The sequence below is a fragment of the Schistocerca cancellata genome, chromosome 10 (assembly GCF_023864275.1).
Source record: "Schistocerca cancellata isolate TAMUIC-IGC-003103 chromosome 10, iqSchCanc2.1, whole genome shotgun sequence".
In the NCBI taxonomy this organism is placed as follows: Eukaryota; Metazoa; Arthropoda; class Insecta; order Orthoptera; family Acrididae; genus Schistocerca; species Schistocerca cancellata.
The window spans coordinates 10,029,792-10,052,306 of NC_064635.1; the positions used below are offsets into that span (position 1 = coordinate 10,029,792).

A 22,515-nucleotide genomic window follows, 5' to 3' on the forward strand; every position below is an offset into this window, starting at 1 on the left:
TTCTTCCATCTCAGCTTTTCGTACTGTAACTACTCTTTGCTTCACTCCGTTTTAATTTCCTACATCTTTCATTGTCTTTCCTGTCTATTTTCCACTGAACCCTCCAACCTCTGTTACGTACAATGCACTTAGCTTCACACTCTTATTAACTCGTGCACAAAGTTTTAGTAGTAATCTGTGTCTTGCATATTACCCTGGCTTCCATCTTTAAGGTCTCAGGTTTTCAAGTCTCACCCGATACAGTCCCCAACAATCAGTCTTTCCTTCTCATCCCATATGGTAAGTCTCCCCTGACTCACAGTTCTGGGTGACTTTCCCAAAATCTACCCCTTTCCCTATACATTTCCAGTCCTTTTCCTTCATCCTTATTCCTTCCCCTTCAACCCTTATGCCTGAAGAAGGAGCCACTGGTTCCGAAAACTTGCCAATCACAAGAGTTTTTTATGTGTGTGTTCTGCCACTGCTTAACGGATATTTAAACACTCAAAATATTGTGTTTAGAGTATAATGATTCTCTCAAACATAACAGCTCTCCAAGTTATTTAGTATTCTGTCAACACATATCAAAATCTCACTTCACTCCTAAAACAATACTCTTCTAATTAGACAATGGAAATTTGAGGAAGGAATAACGAAAATGTTATGAAAATAATAGATTGCTTCTCCATATATTGGAAATGTCGAGTCAAAGACAGGCACAACAAAATGACTGCTAAACAAGTAAGGTTTTGGTCAATGGCCAAAAAGACACACACACACACACACACACACACACACACACACACACACACACACACACACACAATCCCTGTCTCTGACTGCCAAGGCACAACTGTGGGCAACTAATTACAATTCTAATTAGAAAGTAGAAGAGCCAATGAATATTTTGTGTGTTAATATCTGCACTTCTAGCACATTATTGTTGTTCTGATCTTTAGTCTGAAGACTGATTTGATGCAGTTCTCCATGTTACTTTATCCTGTGCAAGCCTCATCATCTCCGAATAAATACTGCAACATACATCCTTCTGAATCTGCTTACTGTATTCATCTCTTGGCCTCCTCCTATGATCTCCCCTCCCCTCCTCCCATTTCCCTCTAATACTAAGTTGGTGATCTCTTGATGTTTCAGAATGTGTCCTATCAACCAACCCCTTATTCTAGTCAGGTCGTGGCACACATTTCTTTTTTCCCCAATCCTATCAAGTACCTCCTCATCAGTTATGCAATCTACCCACCTAATCTTCAGCATTCTTCGGTAGCACCACAAGTCAATAGCTTCTATGCTCTTCTTGTCTAAACTGTTTATCATCCATGTTTCATTTCCATCAATGGCTACACTCCAAGCAAATACTTTCAGAAAATACTTCCTAACACTTAAATCTATATTCAATGTTAACAAATTTCCCTTCTTAAGAAATGCTTTTCTTGTCATTGCCAGTCTGTATTTTATATCCTCTCTACTTCAGCTACCATCACTTCTTATTCAGCCCAAATAGCAAAACTCATCTACTACTTTTAGTGTCTCATTTTCTTATCTAATTCCCTCAGCATCCCCTGATTTAATTTTACTACATTCCATTACCCATGTTTTGCTTTTGTTGATGTTCATATTATACCCACCTTTCAAGACACTGTCCATTCCCTTCAAGTCCTTTGCTATCTGTTACAGAATTACAATGTCACCGGCAAACCTCAAAGTTTTTACTTCTTTTCTTAGTTGAAAAGTGGAAGTGTAAAAAGTTCTAAGTGCCAAATCTCACATTTGCTAGGACATTCAGAAAACAGTGTATCTCTTTTTGCACATCAATGATTTGTACAAAAATATAAAAAATAAAAAATAAATAATTGGGCGGGTAGGTTAGAAAATTTAAAAAGGGAAATGGATAGGTTAAAGTTAGATATAGTGGGAATTAGTGAAGTTCGGTGGCAGGAGGAACAAGATTTGTGGTCAGGTGAATACAGGGTTATAAATACAAAATCAAATAGGGGTATTGCAGAAGTAAGTTTAACAACGAATAAAAAAATAGGAGTACGGGTAAGCTACTACAAACAGCATAGTGAACGCATTATTGTAGCCAAGATAGACACGAAGCCCATGCCTACTACTCTAGTACAAGTTTATTTGCCAACTAGCTCTGCAGATGATGAAGAAATTGATGAAATGTATGATGAGATAAAAGAAATTATTCAGGTAGTGAAGGGAGACGAAAATTTAATAGTCATGGGTGACTGGAACCTGATGGTAGGAAAAGGAAGAGAAGGAAACGTAGTAGGTGAATATGGAATGGGAGTAAGGAATGAAAGAGGAAGCCGCCTGGTATAATTTTGCACAGAGCATAACTTAATCATAGCTAACACTTGGTTCAAGAATCATAAAAGAAGGTTGTATGCACGGAAGAACCCTGGAGATAATAAAAGGTTTCAGATAGGTTATATAATGGTAAGACAGAGATTTAGGAACCAGATTTTAAATTGTAAGACATTTCCAGGGGCAGATGTGGACTCTGACCACAATCTATTGGTTATGAACTGTAGATTGAAACTGAAGAAACTGCAAAAAGGTGGGAATTTAAGGAGATGGGACCTGGGTAAACTGAAAGACCCAGAGGTTGTACAGAGTTTCAGGGAGAGCATAAGGGAACAATTGACAGGAATGGGGGAAAGAAATACAGTAGAAGTAGAATGGGTAGCTTTGAGGAATGAAATAGTTAAGGCATCAGCGGATCAAGTAGGTAAAAAGAAGAGGGCTAGTAGAAATCCTTGGGTAACACAAGAGATACTGAATTTAACTGATGAAAGGAGAAAATACAAAAATGCAGCAAGTGAAGCAGGCAAAAAGGAATACAAACGTCTCAAAAATGAGATTAAGTGCAAAATGGCTAAGCAGGGATGGCTAGAGGACGAATGTAAGGCTTATCTCACGAGGGGTAAGACACATACTGCCTACAGGAAAATTAAAGAGACCTTTGAAGGAAAGAGAACAACTTGCATGAATATCAAGAGCTCAGATGGAAACCAAATTCTAAGCACAGAAGGGAAAGCATAAAGGTGGAAGGAGTATTTAGAGTGTCTATACAGGGGCGATGTTCTTGAGGACAATATTATGGAAAAGGAAGAGCATGTAGATGAAAATGAAATGGGAGATACGATACTGCGTGAAGAGTTTGACAGAGCACTGAAAGACCTGAGTCAAAAAAAGGCCCCGGGAGTAGACAACATTCCATTAGAGCTACAGATAGCCTGGGTAGAGCCAGCCCTGACAAAACTCTACCATCTGGTGAGTAACATGTACACATTGAACTTACATGGAATGGGTTCATAGCTTTGGCTGATGGAAGTCCTGGGCCTAGCACTGGCTGGCATTCTCTCCACGATATGACACTTGGCATAAGTCTAAGGACACCCAACAGAGCACCAAGTACAGAACAGCACTGAAAATGCTTTTTTTAAAAAATGGCACTTAACATGTTTTATCCATTTCCAATCTACATTGATTCATCCATCTTTAAACATCAGCATGCAACTGATGTCAACCGTAATTTTTAAAAATTCCATTTAACATTAGGAAACAAGGTCGCTTATTCTATAGTAATATACCGGGTGATCAAAAAGTCAGTGCAGATTTGAAAACTTAATAAACCACAGAATAATGTAGATAGAGAGGTAAAAATTGACACATATGCTTGGAATCACATGGAGTTTTATTAGGGGAACAAAAAAAAAAGTTCACAAATTGTTCGGCAGATGGCACTGGACAGCAAAATGTCAGTGACTGCGCATGACAATCGTGTATAAAAGGAGCTGTAATGAGAGAGAGAATCAGATACGCCAGCGGTCGCAGTATGATGTTGACGTTACCTGAAAAGGCGCTTTTAGTGAAGTTGTATTATCAGAATGGGGAATGTGCTAGTTCAGCGTTACAATCCTATCGCCATATGAAGGGGATTCGAACGGGTAAAGGTCCGTTGACAAATGCAGCTGTGGCGAGAATGACTTCGAAGTTTGAAGCCACAGGTTGCTTAGACAATAGACCCCATAGTGGCCAACCGAGCACAAGGCGTAATGCCGCTAAGACAGTTCAGTAACAAATGGAGACTGTAGCGGGTTCGTCTATGCACGGGGAAGTCAGTGCTCGTGCAGTTGCACGTCGCACCGGCATTCCATACACTACTGTTTGTTTGGCACTGAGGCGTACCGTCCGATGCTATCCGTACAAAATCCATCGGCATCATGAACTGTTACCTGGCGATTTAGTGAAGCGGAGTGCATTTGCGGTGTGGGCGTTTCAAAAGATGGCGGAAGATGACGATTGGTTGAGTAACATGTTGTGGACCAACGAAGCTCATTTCATGCTCCGAGGGTTTGTCAACGCAAACAACTGCGGAATTTGGGCTACCCAAAATCCTAGAACTGTCGTGGAAACTCCACTGCACGACAAGAAAGTGACGGTATGGGTTGGATTTACCACATCTACCATTATCGGGCCTTTTTTCTTTGAGGAAATGCGTGATTCTGGTTTTGTAACTGCTACCGTGACGGGTGAGAGGTATGCCGATATGTTAGAGAATCAAATCATCCCCAGCCTGGCTGATAAACCTGCTGGAACGTACGATGTTTATGCAGGATGGTGCTCCACCCCATACTGCTAGACACGTGAAAGATCTCTTGCAAGCGTCGTTTGTTGATGATCGTGTTCTCAGCCGCCAATTTCGTCATGCTTGGCCTCCCAGGTACCCAGACCTCAGTCCGTGCTATTATTGGCTTTGGGGTTACCTGAAGTCACAAATCTATCGTGATTGACCGACATCTCTAGGGATGCTGAAAGGCCTGACATCTCTAGGGATGCTGAAAGGCAACATCCGACGCCAGTGCCTCACCATAACTCCGGACATGCTTTACAGTGCTGTTCACAACATTATTTCCCGACTGCAGCTATTGTTGAGGAATGATGGTGGACATATTGATCATTTCCTGTAAAGAACATCATCTTTGCCTTGTCTTACTTTGTTATGCTAATTATTGCTATTCTGATCAGATGAAGCACCAACTGTCGGACATTTTTTGAACTTTTGTATTTTTTTGGTTCTAATAAAACCCCATGTCATTCCAAGCATTTGTGTCAATTTGTAGCTCTCTATCTACATTATTCCATGATTTATTCAGTTTTTAAATTTATACTGGAATTTTGATCACCCGGTATATAGTATAAACTGAAGTGTATCACAAACAAATGGATGTATATAAATAAAAGAACACTACACAAGAACAACTACATAATCCTTGAATGATGCTACAATCAGTCTTACAAATTACATGGTAATTAAAATCAGCTTTCACACATTTTTGAAATTCAAGTGTATAAAAAGCCTTTTCTTTCAGCCACTTCTAGCAGAGAGACCTGATGTGCCTGTGACGGTAATTTTTTAAAATGCTTTATACATAGACATTCATAGTTGTACTGCATTTTTTAAGGCTGATTATAAGTATATCTACTTTTAATGTCTGGCAAGTATTATGTTTATGAATAGATTGCTTTAGGCTACTTCTGTTAGGGTCTTCTTTTATACACAAGAGACTAGTGTGTGTGAAAGTCTGCATCAAAGAACACCACTGCTCTTTCTTAATGCTTCCCCAGTGCCACGGTGCTGTAGATGAGACATTAGCTCGATACAAGCAAATACTCGAGGCACTTCTTTACTGCCAGTTTTGGGGAGTCCTATAAGTGATTACATTATCTTTGGAAGCAAAAGTCCTCGTCTGTCATGACTACTTAAACAGCACCGGTCCCTCTTTTAGTCACGACTGCATTCATTGCTATATATTCCCAGTTTGCATTAAGAGACGAACTGTTCAACAAAATATCCTTAATATTCTCAGTCAAATGTTGATAACTTTAGTTTGTTATTCTGTGTGATTATAGATTCTTTTTATGCAGCCTCGATTCAGACTACACGTATCGCTCACTTTGAGAATGTCGACCACACACAAAAATCATTATTGAAAACTGATGCAAACTCACTCTGCTAAAAAGTTCTCAAAACATTGCCAAATAAAATGTAATTACTCCCAAAGCACAACTGAAGAGGCTGGGCCAGACCAGCAGCAGCTCTCAGAATGGACCGATACGGCTTAAGAAAGCTGTGTGCGTTGGCTACCTTGTTGCTGACGATCTTCTTTAGGACGTCCCACGTGCTGGGCGCCTTCTCCACAGGCGACCTGTCTGCCATCAGGGTCACTTTCACACGCTCGAATGGATTCATCACAATCGCTTCGGTCACACCGACACACAACCCTGCTGTAAAATACGTCTGAAACATGTCACATTTGAAAACATTTATTACTTTTGTTCAACATATATCGTTGTGCAACTTTATACCTTTGTAGATAAATATGCAAAAAAAGACATTAGAAACCAGTCGATTAAATCTAGTTATTTTCTTTGGAGTGGACAATTCTCGTTATGTAGTCTACAGAGTGTTAAAAAAAGAATGACCTGACTTCAGAACTCCAATTCCAAAATAATCACAAAATCTTAAAGTTTTAGCTATGCTATTACAAATGCTCTTTGTACCCCACAGCAGGAGCACAAACTGCATCTAGACAATAGCTAAATTCATCACAATGCATCTGCTTTTACAGAAGTTGTGGCAGCTAATATTCTATTCTTCACTTCTACTATGCCCTGACATAAAGGAAGGATCATCATACCTTCCTTCACATATCCCTATAAGAAAAAAATCTCAGGGGGTCATGTCTGGCGATCTCGGAGACCACAAATGTAGAACAGCGTCTCTGGGTCCCCATGCACCCTATCCAGCATTGAGACACAATGTCACTGAGAAACTGACATACACTGTTTTCGCAGTGTGGTGGAGTTCGATCCTGGTGGAAAATGAAGTCATTGGAGCCCTCTAGAAATTTTGGAAAAAGCCAATTCTGCAGCATTTGGGGACAGCTCACTGCAGTCATAGTGTTTTCCTCATAAGAAGAAGGCACAAAAAATGTTCACTTCAGCTGAGTCTCTCTCTTTCATACTCAACAGAGTCATGAGGGTTCTGGAGCCCCATATGCGCACGTTACGTTGATTTATTTTACTGCTAAAATGAAATGTTGCTTCATCACTGAAAATTAACCATGGTAAAAATGTATCGTCTTTCGTGTCCTTTAGCAGACGGGTGTATACATGGACAAGGAAAAAAAGTTCCCAGATTTCACGGTTAAAAATACACACATGTTAAGTGACAGTATACTTTTCCTCAGAACTGTAAAACTTATCAGTGGTTTGAATGGTTATGGTTTCATACACCAGCGTAGAATTTCCCAACATTTTAGAAAATGAAACTCAGGGAAAAAAAACACATTTTGGAAAGACGTCTCATGTGCAGCAACATGTCTGATTGGCAGCAACATGTACACAGCATATTTTCGTATTTCGAAAGTGTAAATTCAAATTCCACCAAACACCGCACGTTACTTTCCCAAGCATTGAAATCGAGATTGCATTGCGCTTTTGTAAACCAGTCATAGCTCATGTCACGTGATCTCGCCAGCCTAAGGCAGCGGCTGTTCAGAGCATAGGGCACATGATGTAGTCGGCCAATAGCAACATCACTGTTAAGTAGCGAGAACACACAAATAGGAAAAGTTAATGCTTTAAATTAATATACATAGTGTTGCTTCAAGAAAAGTAAAGTTTCACATATAATATTGGTCTCTAAGATTAATAAGCTGTAAGAGAAGCTAAGCTTTCACATATAATGTTGATCTTTTTTGTGCATGTTACACTTAAAGATACAACACACAAATGTGCCAGTAAAATTTTTAATGACTACATAAATGTCTTATCCTCTGGGCTCGAAATTATTCTAAATGGTCGTCCTCAAAGAGTTGACTTTTAAATGAGAGTCAAACTCTCTGTGATTTAAAAAATCCATCGTACATTCTCACACATAGTTCATCTTGTGTAAAAGGAAATTTACTTTTAAAGTAACGCTTCTCAAACCACCACTCGCAATATTTTCCTGCAACCTGTTAGAAATAGACTTGTTTCAGCAGTTGCCAGAGAGTGCCAGATAATAGGCGTCACTGCGCTTGCGCAGCTATGATGATGCAGGAAGCCTGTATGTTCGTATGTGTAAAACATTAGAAGATCTTACATTATGTCATTAAAGAAACAAGACATCAGAGGATACTCCGAGAGCATCGGAAATTCGTGAACCATACAAAAATGCATAATTCGGCTTAAAGTGCACATTCGTATGTCCAGAGTCGGATGTGAATTTTCTTGGAGTACCAGTACCATATTATCTCATGTTTGGTTCCTTATAATGGCATAATGCGATACGTGCTAGAAGATGAAAACGTGCACTTGAAATGCAGTGAACATTTGAAACTAGCCAATTGTGTGGATTAAACATGTCATTTCAAATAAATGGACTGCCTCAGTGGAAAAGATTAATGAAAGCCAAATTTCTTTAGCAAACCGACAAATATAACTTCATTGTTCTGCGAGGGGATTAATGCTTGACTGTCAGAAAGGTGGACATAAAATAAAATCTGAAACTAATAACTTATTTTAGCCTTGGGTAATTACGTGAATGTATTTTAATTCACCTGATAGCTCCCGGCCATAGAAATCCGTTTCATTTTCATTTGACATGACAGCAATACACGAAGAGGAAGCAACAGAATCACTAAACGTAAACACAGATCACGTGGAGACTACTCACCTCCGCACTGCAGCTCCGACTGCTTTGTTGATCAGTCCCGGATTTACGACATTTCTGAACCGGGGCAATACTAGATAGTGGCACCCCCCTTTCCTCGAGCGTTTGAGGTAGGTCGCCAAAAATCGACTTTCCAAAAATATGTTTATTTTGTAGCACGCATCTTTCTGTATAGTCTGATACATCAGACATATACGTTAGAGGAAATGTAAGACATGTTATTTGGCCTAAAGTGTGTCAAAGTGCAGTGCCACGCCTCTTCACACAGCAGTCTTCTATCGCACGCCACTGTATTTCACTCTGTGGAACTCAAATGTGTAACATTTTGTAATGGGTGCCATCAAACTACATTCAGGACAGTGGAAATTAAATGCCCTGTGGTGCCTCTGTTGCTCCCAACTCGCAATTAATAGCGGATGGGATTAATTGGAACCTGGAGAACAAGAACTCTTCAGAAAATTTGCACTCTTTATTTACCTACTATCTAATAACTTGCTGCTTTGTGAGACATCAAATTACATATAAGATACATAAAACCAGTAAAAACAAGAGACAAACAGGATAGTAACATTTCTTCCATCCACAATTCATAGCATTTTTTTCTCTCTAATCTTGCTATAGCTTTACATGGCGCGCTTTCCTTTCTGGGAAAGGATCTATTAAATATTGAAAAAGCTGTTCAAGCAATAGTATCCAAGACTGATGTGGTTTCACGATCTGATTACATGTATTTTCTCATTGTCTGCTAAATAAAACGAAATGAGCCTGCCTAATATTGCAGCAATTGTAACACACACCAAATAAACGAGACTGTTTTGGCACAAATGGTCACTTTTATAACGCAACTCAATTCATGAAGTACCAATATCAGATGCCTATTAGGCTTACTACAAGCAAAAAGTTTTATATTAGGAAATAGTTTCACATTTCATTCACATGCTCTAGCTTCTGAAGAATGAGATCAAAAAGCAGCAGTAAGAAATTTTTATAAAAATTTGGAATTGTCATATTATTCCATAATTTATGTGATGCCCCAGTTTCTCCTCCATCCTCTTTCTAACAAACAATCTTCTCATCACTAATTCTGTAACTATTCCCGCCAGTGTCAAAACTGTATTCTCCGGTTACATTCACTAACCCTGTTACAATCACCGGTTTAGTTATCCCGCATTTATTCTTCAGTTAGGTGTTATTACGTGTTCATACAACATGTTTTCTGTGCTACTCCCAGAATAGAACTTTAGCATCTGCTAGCTGGGGACTGTACAAATGGCCTTTACTAGTGTAGCGGTCTGGCCAAATATTTTCTGTCAAAATTTCATTTTCTTAGATACACCAAGAAGATAATACGTGATATTTCTTGCCTGTTACTCATGTTAATCGTTTATTTCCACTCTGGTAGTCTGAATCTATGGATTTTGTTAGTAATTATAACAATGCTGATCATTCTCAAACCCAGTCAACCACATTGGCTTTCACCCGTTTGGTTTTATTCCGCTCAACTCATATAGCCCCGTCCCCTTTTGTCTGCAGGATAGTTTATCTCTAGATGCCACAGGGATTCCCATAGCAGAGACATCGCGTACACTACGAACACATTCAAAAAAAAACTTACGATTCATTCAGGATCATCTTAGAATTTGTTCAAAAATGTTCAAAAACCAACAGGGATGTGTTTCAAAATCATACGAATAATCGACAGACCAATGTGCGCTGGATGCTAGGCGTTTTGTGAAACATGGTCTTTTTCCTCAAGAGTATGAATTTGCCCTCCCCCCTCCCCTGAAATTGCTGCCCAGGGTAGATACCCCAGTTTGTCCCGCGACCCCTAGAGCCAGGCCTGTTGACCATGCGTGAATCTGGCAGCTTAGATGTGCCAGTAAAATTTTTTCTGAGTAGTACTGGCTGCTTGCTGCTATTGCTTATACAGTGCATGCGCAAGAGCTCGCTCGCAACTACTCAAATGCTACTGCAGTTGTGACGTCATGCTCATCGGATGCAATTCATTGTTGTGAAGCACTGCATAGTCTTCCTAAAGCCTTTGACACAATTTGCTGCTGGCAGACGATTGTATGAGCACTGAGTTCTGTAGTTGTATATGGCGCATTTCCTTTGCAACTTAAGTTTTATTTTCATTTTTTGTCTATCGTTGATGTTTTATTGCTTCAATATTATTATTCAGTAGCGAGATACAGTAATATTCTTTGGTAGAGTATTGGTTCTTACCAGTCAAAGTTACAAAAATTTAACTGAAAACTAAAACAATAAAAATTCCCAGATTTCTCCCCGATGAAAAAATTCCCGGTTTTTTTCCGGATCTCTTGGGTTGTATAAACCCTGAGCAGAGCACTACTGAAGTCAACCTATTTCCTTTCATCATCAACCCAAATAGTTTGCAGTAACTGTAGTCTGTATGGTTTACAGACCAAATGATGTCTTAACATTTCCCAGTCGTATGAGGCATTGTCAGTTCTCTGCCTCTGTGGCAAGCAGACTTTTGGACCTCGCTTAAACATTTGCCGAATTCTTTCCACCGAGTGCGAGATCGACCTAGACTCTTACCTTCATACAAGCACACTGCCTCTTCAAATTGGCAATACTAATGACAAATGTTTTTGGGACAAGTAGATCATTGCTAAAACATGAATGAAAAGCACTCTGGACCAAAATCAATGACTCAGTCTTTGCAAACTGCAGCACACAAAACACTTTCTGTTGAGCAGATGTCATCTCACTTCTGACTCACTGCTAACTGAGACAACACATTGACTGACATCTAATGCTTATTTTCTGAAACTCTAGACCAGGCTCGTCCAAACTGTGTTCCTGGGGCGCTAGCGCCCCAGGCGAATTCGTTTGTTGTCGCAGTGGCCGAACCGTGTCGCTTAGCTGGCCGTGCGGACCGCCTGCCGAGCCTCGCCGTGCCACTGTACGCGCGCTTCGTGCTCACAGAGTAGAAGATAAGGTCTCAGATACGGAGCAGCAATTAATAGAGACAGCGGGAAACTTTATTTCACTTTCTATCGCTCTTGACGAGTCAGCGGACGTTGCGGACATATCTCAGCTCGTCATATTCATTCGAGGTGTTGATGACAATCTGCGTCTCATTGAAGAATTTCTCGATCTTATACCATTAAAAGACACAACCACAGGCTTGGATATTTTTCTAGCCATGGAAAACGTGTTAGAGTCAATGGGCTTAAAATGGGAACACCTGACCAGTGTAACAACGGATGGAGCCCCTGCGCTATGAGGGATATGACAGTTGGGTGGTCCTTATTCGCGGCAGTCCATTGTCTGATACACCAGGAGGCACTTTGTGCAAAGATTGTCAACATAAAAACATGTTATGGACACATTTCTTCGAACGGTTAATTATCTTCGATCGCAAGGACTCACACATCACCAATTAAAAGAATTTCTGGCTGATATCGAAGCAGAATACCCAGACATCCCCTACCACGCTGAAGTAAGATGGTTGAGGAGAGAAAGGTGCTTCATCAGTTTTTCTCCTTGAGGGGTGAAATAAATACCTTTTTGGAAATGAAAGAATGACCAGAAGAATTACTTTGTGATCTTAAGTGGGCGGCGAATTTGGCTTTTTTTGAGTGACCTTACTGGTCATTTAATTTCTTTGAACATTTCACTCCAACACGAAAATCACTATGTTGTTCATTTAGTGCAGACGATTCAAGCATTTTAAAAAAAACTTATTTTGTGGGAAAAACAATTGCACAAGAATAATTGTGGACACTTTCCTGCACTAGACAGTGTTAAAGAAGATGCGGATTTTTCAGATTATGTTGAAATCATTTGCGAATTACAAGAATGGTTTGAAAACAGATTTTTGGAGATAAGTGAGCTTCACTTGGCCTCAGATATATTTGTTCGCCCATTTTCCCTTCGGCATAGGACGTCTGACAAGTGCTTAGCTGAGCGGTCTAAGGCGCTGCAGTCATGGACTGTGCGGCTGGTCCGGGAGGAGGTTCGAGTCCTCCCTCGGGAATGGGTGTGTGTGTTTGTCCTTAGGATAATTTAGGTTAAGTAGTGTGTAAGCTTAGAGACTGATGACCTTAGCAGTTAAGTCCCATAAGACTTAAAAAAAAAAAAAAAAAAAGTTTCACAATGTCAACTAGAGCTGATTGACCTGCAGTGCGATATCCGCCTGAAGGACCGCTTTCTCATATGTAAAACTTTGGATGACTTTTACAGCTGTCTTCCATGGGAGAAATATCCTCTTTTGCACAAGCACGCTGCCGAAGTTCTCTCAATGTTTGGTTCCACGTATATCTGTGAGTGCTTTTTCTCTCTTTTAAAGCTTGCTAAAACTAAGAACCGTTCATTACTTGGCAATAAAAATTTGACTAATTCTTTGAGGTTATCAGTGTCAGGGAATATTGAACTAAACGTAGACAAAACCGTTTCCTCAAAAAAGAAAAAAAGTGTAAAATGTTAATTGTCTTCTTTAACAATGTTGACTGTAGGAATTAAAGAGCTTTCAAGCCTTGATTCTATTTTTAATAAGTTTTCAAACTTGGTCGTTTAAAATTATTAAAATAAGGATCCGATTTCTAAACTCTGAAAAGGGATACAAAAAAATGTAGCCCGAAGTATAATAAAAAATATTTACTTGTACCTGCTAACAGTAAGAATTAGACTCTATATCCCTTACAGAAAATTATTTCCAAAATAGAATATTTATGACTCTAGCTCATTTAAGAAACTGACATTTTTCAGAAGACACCTATTGTACATATGACGAGTGTGCATGTGCAGTACTAATAGAATGAACTTGTGGGCCAGAAAACAACTAAGATGTTCTTCGATTCTTGTTTTGGATGTTGTTGTCTAAAGGTTTGAGTAGTAATTCTGCCACACGAACACTAGTTGTTACCTAAACAGTAAATGGTTTTCTCGTTTTACCGCTCATCGGCCTCTTTTACAGAGGTGCACTTCCTCTGTTTTCTTGTTTGCGTTGGATCTGACTGCGGGACAGTCCACTGCAGAGCAGTGCTGTGCGGCCTCACTTACTCCGCAGCTCTCTCTCTCTCTCTCTCTCTCTCTCTCTCTCTCTCTCTCTCGCTCCTATGCCGACACTAGCGACACACGGTCGTGGCCGGAATGCTGAACTACACTGCCTGGGGCCCGCGGGGCGCAGGCGCACCCACCGGGCGCAATTCTCGGATGAGCCTGCTCTAGACCATGCCCATTCCAACACACTCTTCCTTTCTGGCACATCCAAATGTTTTATATTTACTGCCATTCAAAATCATGTCATTCTTTTTGAAACACCCTGTATTATTGGTACCACCTCCCTCCGCCCCCCTCCCCCACAATAGATTCATACACCATATTATTACTCATTGAGAAGTTCTTCCATGGAGTAGAAGTAGTTGTCCAGCATACATAACTTCAGTTTGTACGTATCAAGCAAACACAATTTCAATTTGTATTTGTCAAGCATACACAATTTCAGTTTGTATTTGAAGTTCATTTTATTATCTGTCGAATTCTTTATATCAAATGGATACGGGGGTCAAGTATTTTTATCGCTCAATTCATTTATTTCTGCACTACCCTAAGGCTGAGGGAAGGATAGTGTACACCATTACTCTTTCTAGTATTATATTTATGAATATTACTGTTATTTTATAACTGTGTTTGATTGTTGACAACAAAGTTCGTAGGACATCTGAGGATGTTGTCAATATACCCGACAGTTTTATGAGCTGCCTAGATCAGGTTCTAGCTCTGAGGGAAAGTTTTGCAATGCTTTCGATCTCATTTACTGTACTTGTAGATTAGTCTGTCTCAACAACATCGTGAGTCGGACTGGTCTACAGCTAAAATACAAGAAATAGTCTGATTTTTTACTCCTTCCATTATTTACAGATCCACATTTCTTTTATACACACATTGTTAATAAAAGTAGTATAAAACAGGATCAATCTACAACATGTTATACTCACCAATTTTGATGTTTCAGCCCCAAACAAGAGGTACTGCTCATAGTTTTCAAAGAGAAGAAACTGTAATATGAGATAATTAGTTCAGATTAGTGATACGCAATACACTATGTCAGTAGTAAATTACAAGATGTAAATGAAATATGCAAAAAAGTACAGAAATTTATCAATTACAAGCAAATAAGCATACCTGTGACAGACACAAGTACCAAATGAATTAAATAATGAGTGGGGGGGGGGGGGGGGGGGGGGGGAAAGATTTGAAACTTGGGAAAACAACACATGTGTCACTGAACAATATCTGTAACATTTAAAAACAAAGGGATACATGGGATGGATAGGCTGTCTGTATACAAGTGCCCCATATGATTCCAAGTCTCTGCTTGACGTACTGAAGTTGCTCTGCAATATTTGTGTGCTATGCCCTTTAACCACCATGACATAGCCAACCTGCTACACATTTTAAATAGTATCTGCTTGTACCCTGCCAAAATTAGATTTCTGTCATTATTAGTTGAAGAAAAAGAGTTGTTATAACATCAGATTGAGGCAATTATGCTTTGGATTGGAAAAACTATTTCACAGGAAATCCCCAAAATTCAACCTAAGGCTCCATTTTGTTTGCATTTTACTTAAATCATCTACTGCTCAATAATGAATGTCACTCAGCTCTCTTTTCAGTGATACATCTGTACCATTGAAACTACCAGTGCTAACTAAATTCCTCAAACTGCCATAAATACGACAAAAAATTAGACAACTGATTTAACCTGGATGGTTTAAAATTAAAACATAAAAAAACCAGTTAAAGAAAGTTAAACGATGTTCGAATCCATTACAAAAACCAGGATTTGCAGGATTCAGACCCTGCAAATATATGAAACAGACTGGCATTTGCACTGATGATACTATACAATGCAACCAGCACAAATATAAGCAATAATAATATACCCAGAACTATATTTTGAGGCAGCTTGAACAATATGTCCCAACCATTAATGCTTCAAATATCATCATTAGAAATTGCACAATGCAAAGCAAAGAATGTCGTTCCACCTACTTAAAAATAATCTCCTCATTATACTAAATGTTCCCTTGCTGTACATTTATGAACTGGTTATACAGGGTGTGATGTGGGAACTTCCTTATTTGAAACATGCACCACACACCAGCCATTACTCATTCTTGTGTGGGGTTTATTTGAAAGGATGGGACCTAATGTTTTTCTGAAGGTCAGTTAAGTAGTTATTATTAACAACAATTTTGGTTGAAGCAAAATTATTACGTATACTTCTGAAAGAAAACATACAAAATAAGGGAAATACTTATATAAAACTACAGTGCAGTGACTATACTATGAAGAGATTACCTCAGAAGCAAATTGAGTGACTCACATTCATTGCTCTCCTCGGAGTCTCAATGAGTACGGGAGGGACAACTCCCTTCCACAGTGAGAGGAAGCTCTCCTGGCGGCAGACAGTCCGAACACAGTTGACAACGCCAGTGTAGTAGTACTGGGCTACGCCGATAGGCTTGGATCCGGCCACCGGTGAGTGCTGCAGCTGCAAACGCGTCTTCACCACGTCAAGGGGGTGCATAAGGCATACTTCCATAAATGCTGTAACATTGTGCACGTCCAGGTAAGAGTAATGTGCCCGTGTAAAATCTTGAACAAAATAAACATGACAAACGGGTAAACTATATACATAAAAAATGACTGACTTGCAGTTTCTTTTTAACCCTCCCCACACTATCCCCCAGGGAAGGTGCTATATTTCCTAAAGCTAGAAAGTGCGTCACTTTCACTTGGGTAGTTGTAATATAACAACCCTAGATTTTCATATAGTAGTAGCTGATACAGGCTTCTACTGAAGCACGTGATATGCCCTCATTTTTATTAAGTCGTTGTATATCAACAATTATGTTTTTTCCTGTCATAATACCATAAAACTGGGCAGTATTGTGAGCAAGGTATTACTTTGTGACAACAGTGTGTTCCAGCTTTTTAAAATTCAGTCTTAATCACACCACGTATGTTACAAGAACATAGGTGACCACTTTTGGTCATATCACATGACTAACATCAGACCCATGGCATCCTTCAAAGATGGTAGGTGGAGCACACTTCTCAGCTGCTGTGATATCACGTATGTTCTTGTAACATACCTGGTGTGATTAAGACTGAATTTTAAAAACAAAAAATTTTAATCACTGTTCCAAAAATGTTTATTACAATTGTTCCAGCTTTTTATTCTTGTATACTGTAACTCGGGTCAACATTCGACAAATACTTCTGTCACAGAGTGTTTTCAACATTTACCTTTGCTGCAGTTGGTATAAATAAGTGATATGTGCGAACCATTGTGTACGAGCTGAATTTTATAAAATCATTTCTGCAGATTATAGGGGTAACTTTGTGACAGCACACACACCTGCAGAAAGAAGTGTGAAAATTATAGAAAACAAGTCTCATTAAAGAAATTAGGGATGTTTGTGAATAGTTCACTAAAAAAGACAGTTTTATCTTACATTATGACTTTGTTTCTAAATATAACAGAGATGATCAGAATATTGTATTTAAAGTATTGTGACCTTTTTTATTTTTTATTTTCCATGCTGCTGAACTTGTTAAGTGTCTAAGAATTTGAAATAACTACCTCGCTTAGAGGGCACTTTGTTAAATGTAAATGTTGTAAGCTGGTTCCACTGAACAGATGCATAACTACATGTGTGAGAGTTTTGTTTAATTACATTGTTTAATGCAATTTCGTCTTTTTTCCATTTTTATTTTGTATCAATGATGATAAGTCTAGAATTTTTTTGATTTTAAGAACGTTATAAGAAGAAATCTAGCCAAATTCAGAAATAATGAACATTTTACTGTGTGTGGGTAAAACAAAACTCATAAAATGGCACAAATAGGTAACAAAGCTAAAAGAACCTAAAGCAGGCCATCTTCGAGACTGATGAATTTAACTCCACTTCCCTCATCTCAAACTTCACGTCACAAAGTTATGCAGAGCTGGAGAAAAACTTTGTGACTTTTAATATTCGATGTTTGAAATACCTTATCGTATATCAGACTTCACTGCTATCGAACTTAAAGGTTAAATGTTACAACATTCCATATACGAGGAAATTAAACGTTGCAGTACATATCTGTGTAATATTATGTTAAAAAGTGCTAAAAATGCCACAGAGCTGCCCAGTTTTACTGTATATTAATTATCACAGAACACTATTTGAAGTAATATAATGAACTGCAGTACAAAAGTTCATTACCCCAAGTCTTCTGAAGACTTATATTCAGTCATATCAATAGTGGTAAATCCAGGAAGATAGAATCTCGTTCATAAAAAGCAATTTTTGTATACAATATGTAAAATGTTCTGATGGCAATTTCTGGAAAACAATATAAAACAACACAGCCAAACATTCAAAATGTAAATACTTAGCTCGTTAACAGCTTTCAGCACAATTTTGAAGACTGTTGTCTGTATAAAATGATACAGCTTTACTAAGGGGCAGCAGCGAGAAGGGGAGGGGGCAGAGGGGCGACGACCACGCTACCAGACCTCCTCAGGTGTGAAAAACTGCAAACAACGTGTAAGAAGTGGGGCTGGTGTCCCAGTTGCTGTCTTTCTACAAGGGTACAGTTCTCCAATAGCACCGGTAATGCATTGTGCAGAAAATGATGATACACTGCACCTGTTAATCTATTTGGTCCTATGCGTCTGTCAGAATCAATTCCCACAGATGCATCGATACTAGTGATATCGATGCCTCGTTTCAACAACTGCTCGAGGATATGCACCTGCCTACACGTTTTGTGGCAATACAACGTGCCATCTCTTCTGCATCCTGCCTACACCACCAAACACTACACATTACCTGTCACAAGTGAAACAGTCCATGTGTCAATGAGTACTGGTTTCTGTATATATAACTAAAAACTTTTCTTTTGGTTTCTGACCAGTATTACTTTCTGTAGAAATAAATGACACTTTTTTTCTTTGTGTGTGATTTACTGAACAAAAATGGAACATATGTGCATAACTTTTTGAGACAGTCTCCCTGACATTCAAGATACCTCCTCTATTTTACAGGAAGTCAGAAGATTCCTCTGGGAAAAAAATTCTAGTGTCTGTATGCTCAAACACCTTGTGTGTCACCTGGTACAACTCTTCATTGGAACAAATTTTCTTCCCTCTCATCTCTTCTTTCTGTGGTTCACCCTTTTGGTTATGAGTTGCAGGCAACATAAAGTGAGCATTAGGGTGGGAGGGGGCGGGGTCGCCGTGGGGGGGGGGGGGGGGGCAGTGTGTGAAGGTACTGACATGTGGATCAGTGACAGATGCAACTGTTGCACAAGCAGTACTAAGTCGAGCATCGTTACGTTGCAAAATGACAGCTGTAGACATATGTCCACATTGGAGACTGAAGATGATTTTTGGACATGTCAATGAGACGCACTGGTGACGTTGTTTCTCCTAGGAGTGCGTTGATACTGCCTGATGTGAATGAAAATCAGACATAAAATACTATGAGCAACGTCTTACATAATGAATTATCTACAAATCAAGCCATCCATTTCATTAGAGACAACAGATGATGTTTTATATCAATGAAACGAAAGACATGTGGTGACAAAAGTACACATTTTTAGTTGTTTGAGATGGACTTGAAATACTTTCAATAATTAACAAGCTCATGATATTTACAATTGGTTGTTCTGACCAAATCAATGTACAGTAGTAGTAGTTGTAGCAGTGGTATTAATCATTCATAGATTGCTTTTACAAGGATATTGGACATACTGTGACATTATAATTCAAGAACAACAAAAATAATATAATTCACATATAAAGATATTTACATACTTACAGGTCTAGTTTGAGCAGGATCGGACAAGTAAACATTTGTGTGCAGTATATTGGCAACAAAAACCATTAACTGTATATTTCTTGGTGCACACAAGGATGATGATCTTCAGCAATTAAGCCACAATTATTCTGAATATGGAAAAACTTGGTAGAAGCCTGCAGCTTCCCACTCAGCAGTCAAAGGTAGTTCTGAGCCGAATATTACAAATTTATATTTTGGGACAATTTTTGCTATTCTTAACTATGGGACTGTATTATAGGGCTGTGTTGTGAACATACATTTAAACTGGAAATTGGTCTTACAGAACATGGCAATAAGACTCATACACGAGTTAGGCATGAAATTTTTGCATAACATAAATACATAATAGTAAATCCTTATTCTTTTTGGCCCAACAAAATGAAGAAATAAATGCATTGGTGGACAGGATAACAGCACTATGACAAAAGAACTGCTTTCAACAATACTAAAAATTATAGAGCAGAGCCATTTATTGGAGGTTTGACTTCATTTAAAATTCTCCTAAATTTTCTTATCATACATAAGGGAGAAATTTGAGCACAAAATTGATATATTTTTTGTCAGAAAAATGTTTATATTCCTTCAAAGAATTTTATGAAGATGTCATGTATTAAACGAAATTACAACAATATTATGAAAATCACGGTTTGCTACTTGCCATGTAGATGAGCCTGCCTGCAGACTGGAACGTCTGACATAAGCAGAAGTCCTGGGTGGAGGGGATACGGAGGAGGCACGGGGTGGGAGAAGTTACTGCGCTGCCTGTGAGAATATAAAGGGATGTGGTGGGGACAGGATAGGGCTTTGCTAGGTGCAGAGTTGGGACATTGTGATAGGTGGGGGGAGAGGAGGAAAGGGGGAGCAGAAAAGCCAGAGGAGGGAAGTGGAGAAGGGGAAGAGAATAGTGGGTGCATTGGTGGAATGGAGGCATGTGCAGTGCTGGTGTGGGAGCTGGGAAGGGGATAGGTAGGTGGAGAACAGAGAATAGCGAAGGTTGAAGCCAGGGGGGTTGCAGGAACAAAGGACAGGTTTTGGGCGGGCTCCCACCAGGACAATTCAGAAAAGCTGGTGTCGGCAGGAAGGATCCAGGTGGCACAGGCTATGAAGCAATTGTCAAAGTGAAGTACATCATGTCGTGCAGCATATTCAGCAACTTGAAAAGTCCAGCTGTCTCTCACTGCCTGTTTGTGAGTGATCATTTGCGCCAACAGACATCTACTTAGTTGTCATACCACACGGTACAATGGTTGCAGCTTAGTTTGTAAATCACATGGCTGCCTTCACAGGTAGCCCTGCCCATACTGGAATAGGAGATGCCTATGACAGGACTGGAATAGAGTAGGTGCTGGTGGGAGGAGGTACGAGACAGGTTTCACATCGACGACTATTTCATGCAAGGATACGAGCCATGGGACAAGGAATTGGGAGCAGGGGTGCAGTAGGGACAGAATGGTTAGTCGATTTAGGGGAAGAAACCAAACAACGAGGTCATCGGTTTCATCAGATTAAGGAAAGGACGGGGAAGTAAGTCGGCCGTGCCCTGCCAAAGGAACCATTGCGGCACTTGCCTGAAGCGATTTACGGAAATCGTGGAAAACCTAAATCGGGACAGCCGAACGCGGGATTGACCCGTCGTCCTCCCAAACGCGAGTCCAGTGTGCTAACCACTGTGCCACCTCACTCGGTAGTAGGGACAGAGTTGGGTACCGTGCAGTCTGGTTGGTGCTGGAATACTGATATGGGAGGGGTGGGGCAGATAGTGGGAACAATAGTGGGTAGGACACTCCTTTGGGCACAAGGAAAGGTAGTAAAAATTCTGGTGGAGATTCGATTCAGTTGCCCAAGTCACGGACAGAACCGAGCCACAGGACGAGTGCTCCTTTGTGGCCGCACAGTGGGAGGTCGTGGCCACTGGAGAGACAAGGCATAGGAGATCTGTTTCTGAAGAAGGTTGGGAGGGTAATTTCAGTATATGAAGACCTCAGTGAAATTACTTGTATTATATGAAATTATTTGTGTTGCGAATCAGTTCCAAGCGGAAGCTTATGAATTGCAACGTACTAAATATATAAAGCAGATATAAAATGCATCAATAGTCTTATGTAAGATATAAGCGCATCAGAAAAAAAAAAAAATTGTTCACAGCTTAAAAGAACACACTGGTCGCTGAGGAGCACCGTAGACTGTGTAAGACTGGCACCAGACAGTCATCTTGCCCTCCAGCACTGGCATTTTGGAGACATGACAGAATGGCAGGAAGGAGCCATAGTGTTTGGATGTGCCTGTCATTACAATGTGAATCGAGTGGTTCGATCTGTCGGTATCAATGCAGGCTGTTCGACACATCGACAGGGGTGGTTTGAAAATTGCAGAATCACCACCGGATGTCGATGGTAGGGTGACAGTGTACCCCAGTAATAATATTTCCTAATTTACAAATAAACATGTGCCGCACTAGTGCTCTCGATAAGAGATCTACGGTGTGGGCGTCCCGTGAAGTGATTTCTGAAGACGGCAAAAATCCGAGATTCAAGGAGCGATTATGTAGTTCATAAAGAAAGTATGAAAATGAAGGAAATTTGTGCTGATTTCCAGAACACAATGGGGGACTCTCCTCCTCCTCATTTGACTGCTGCAGAATGGAGGGACGAGTCGGATGGTGATCTGCAGTGTGGTGCACTACCCCTAATATTTCTGCAAAATTGCATAAAATGGTCACAGAGGATAACTGACTGAAACTGCAAGGAATTGCCAAAGATGCAGGGATGTCACCTGAAAGCACTTGTTACATTTTAACGGTGTCGGAAGTTCCATGCGGCTTTTCGCGGATGATGCTGTAGTATACAGAGAAGTTGCAGCATTAGAAAATTGTAGCGAAATGCAGGAAGATCTGCAGCGGATAGGCACTTGGTGCAG

General features: G+C 39.8%; 1 protein-coding gene across 15 annotated transcripts in view; it reads right to left on the reverse strand.

Annotated features, from left to right (window-relative positions):
- LOC126106324 (mitochondrial 2-oxodicarboxylate carrier-like) overlaps window positions 1-22,515 on the reverse strand; it is a 185,220-nt gene that overhangs the window by 29,926 nt on the left and 132,779 nt on the right. For 13 of the 15 annotated variants that reach the window (XM_049912571.1, XM_049912566.1, XM_049912569.1 and 10 more), the window contains 3 exons: window positions 16,089-16,312; window positions 14,698-14,757; window positions 6,158-6,310 (listed from right to left, as the gene is read on the reverse strand). In XM_049912571.1, the coding sequence (XP_049768528.1) occupies window positions 6,158-6,310; window positions 14,698-14,757; window positions 16,089-16,312 (437 nt within the window). The remainder of the gene's footprint in view (window positions 1-6,157; window positions 6,311-14,697; window positions 14,758-16,088; window positions 16,313-22,515) is intronic. The other 2 variants (XM_049912573.1, XM_049912572.1) reach the window with 1 other exon arrangement.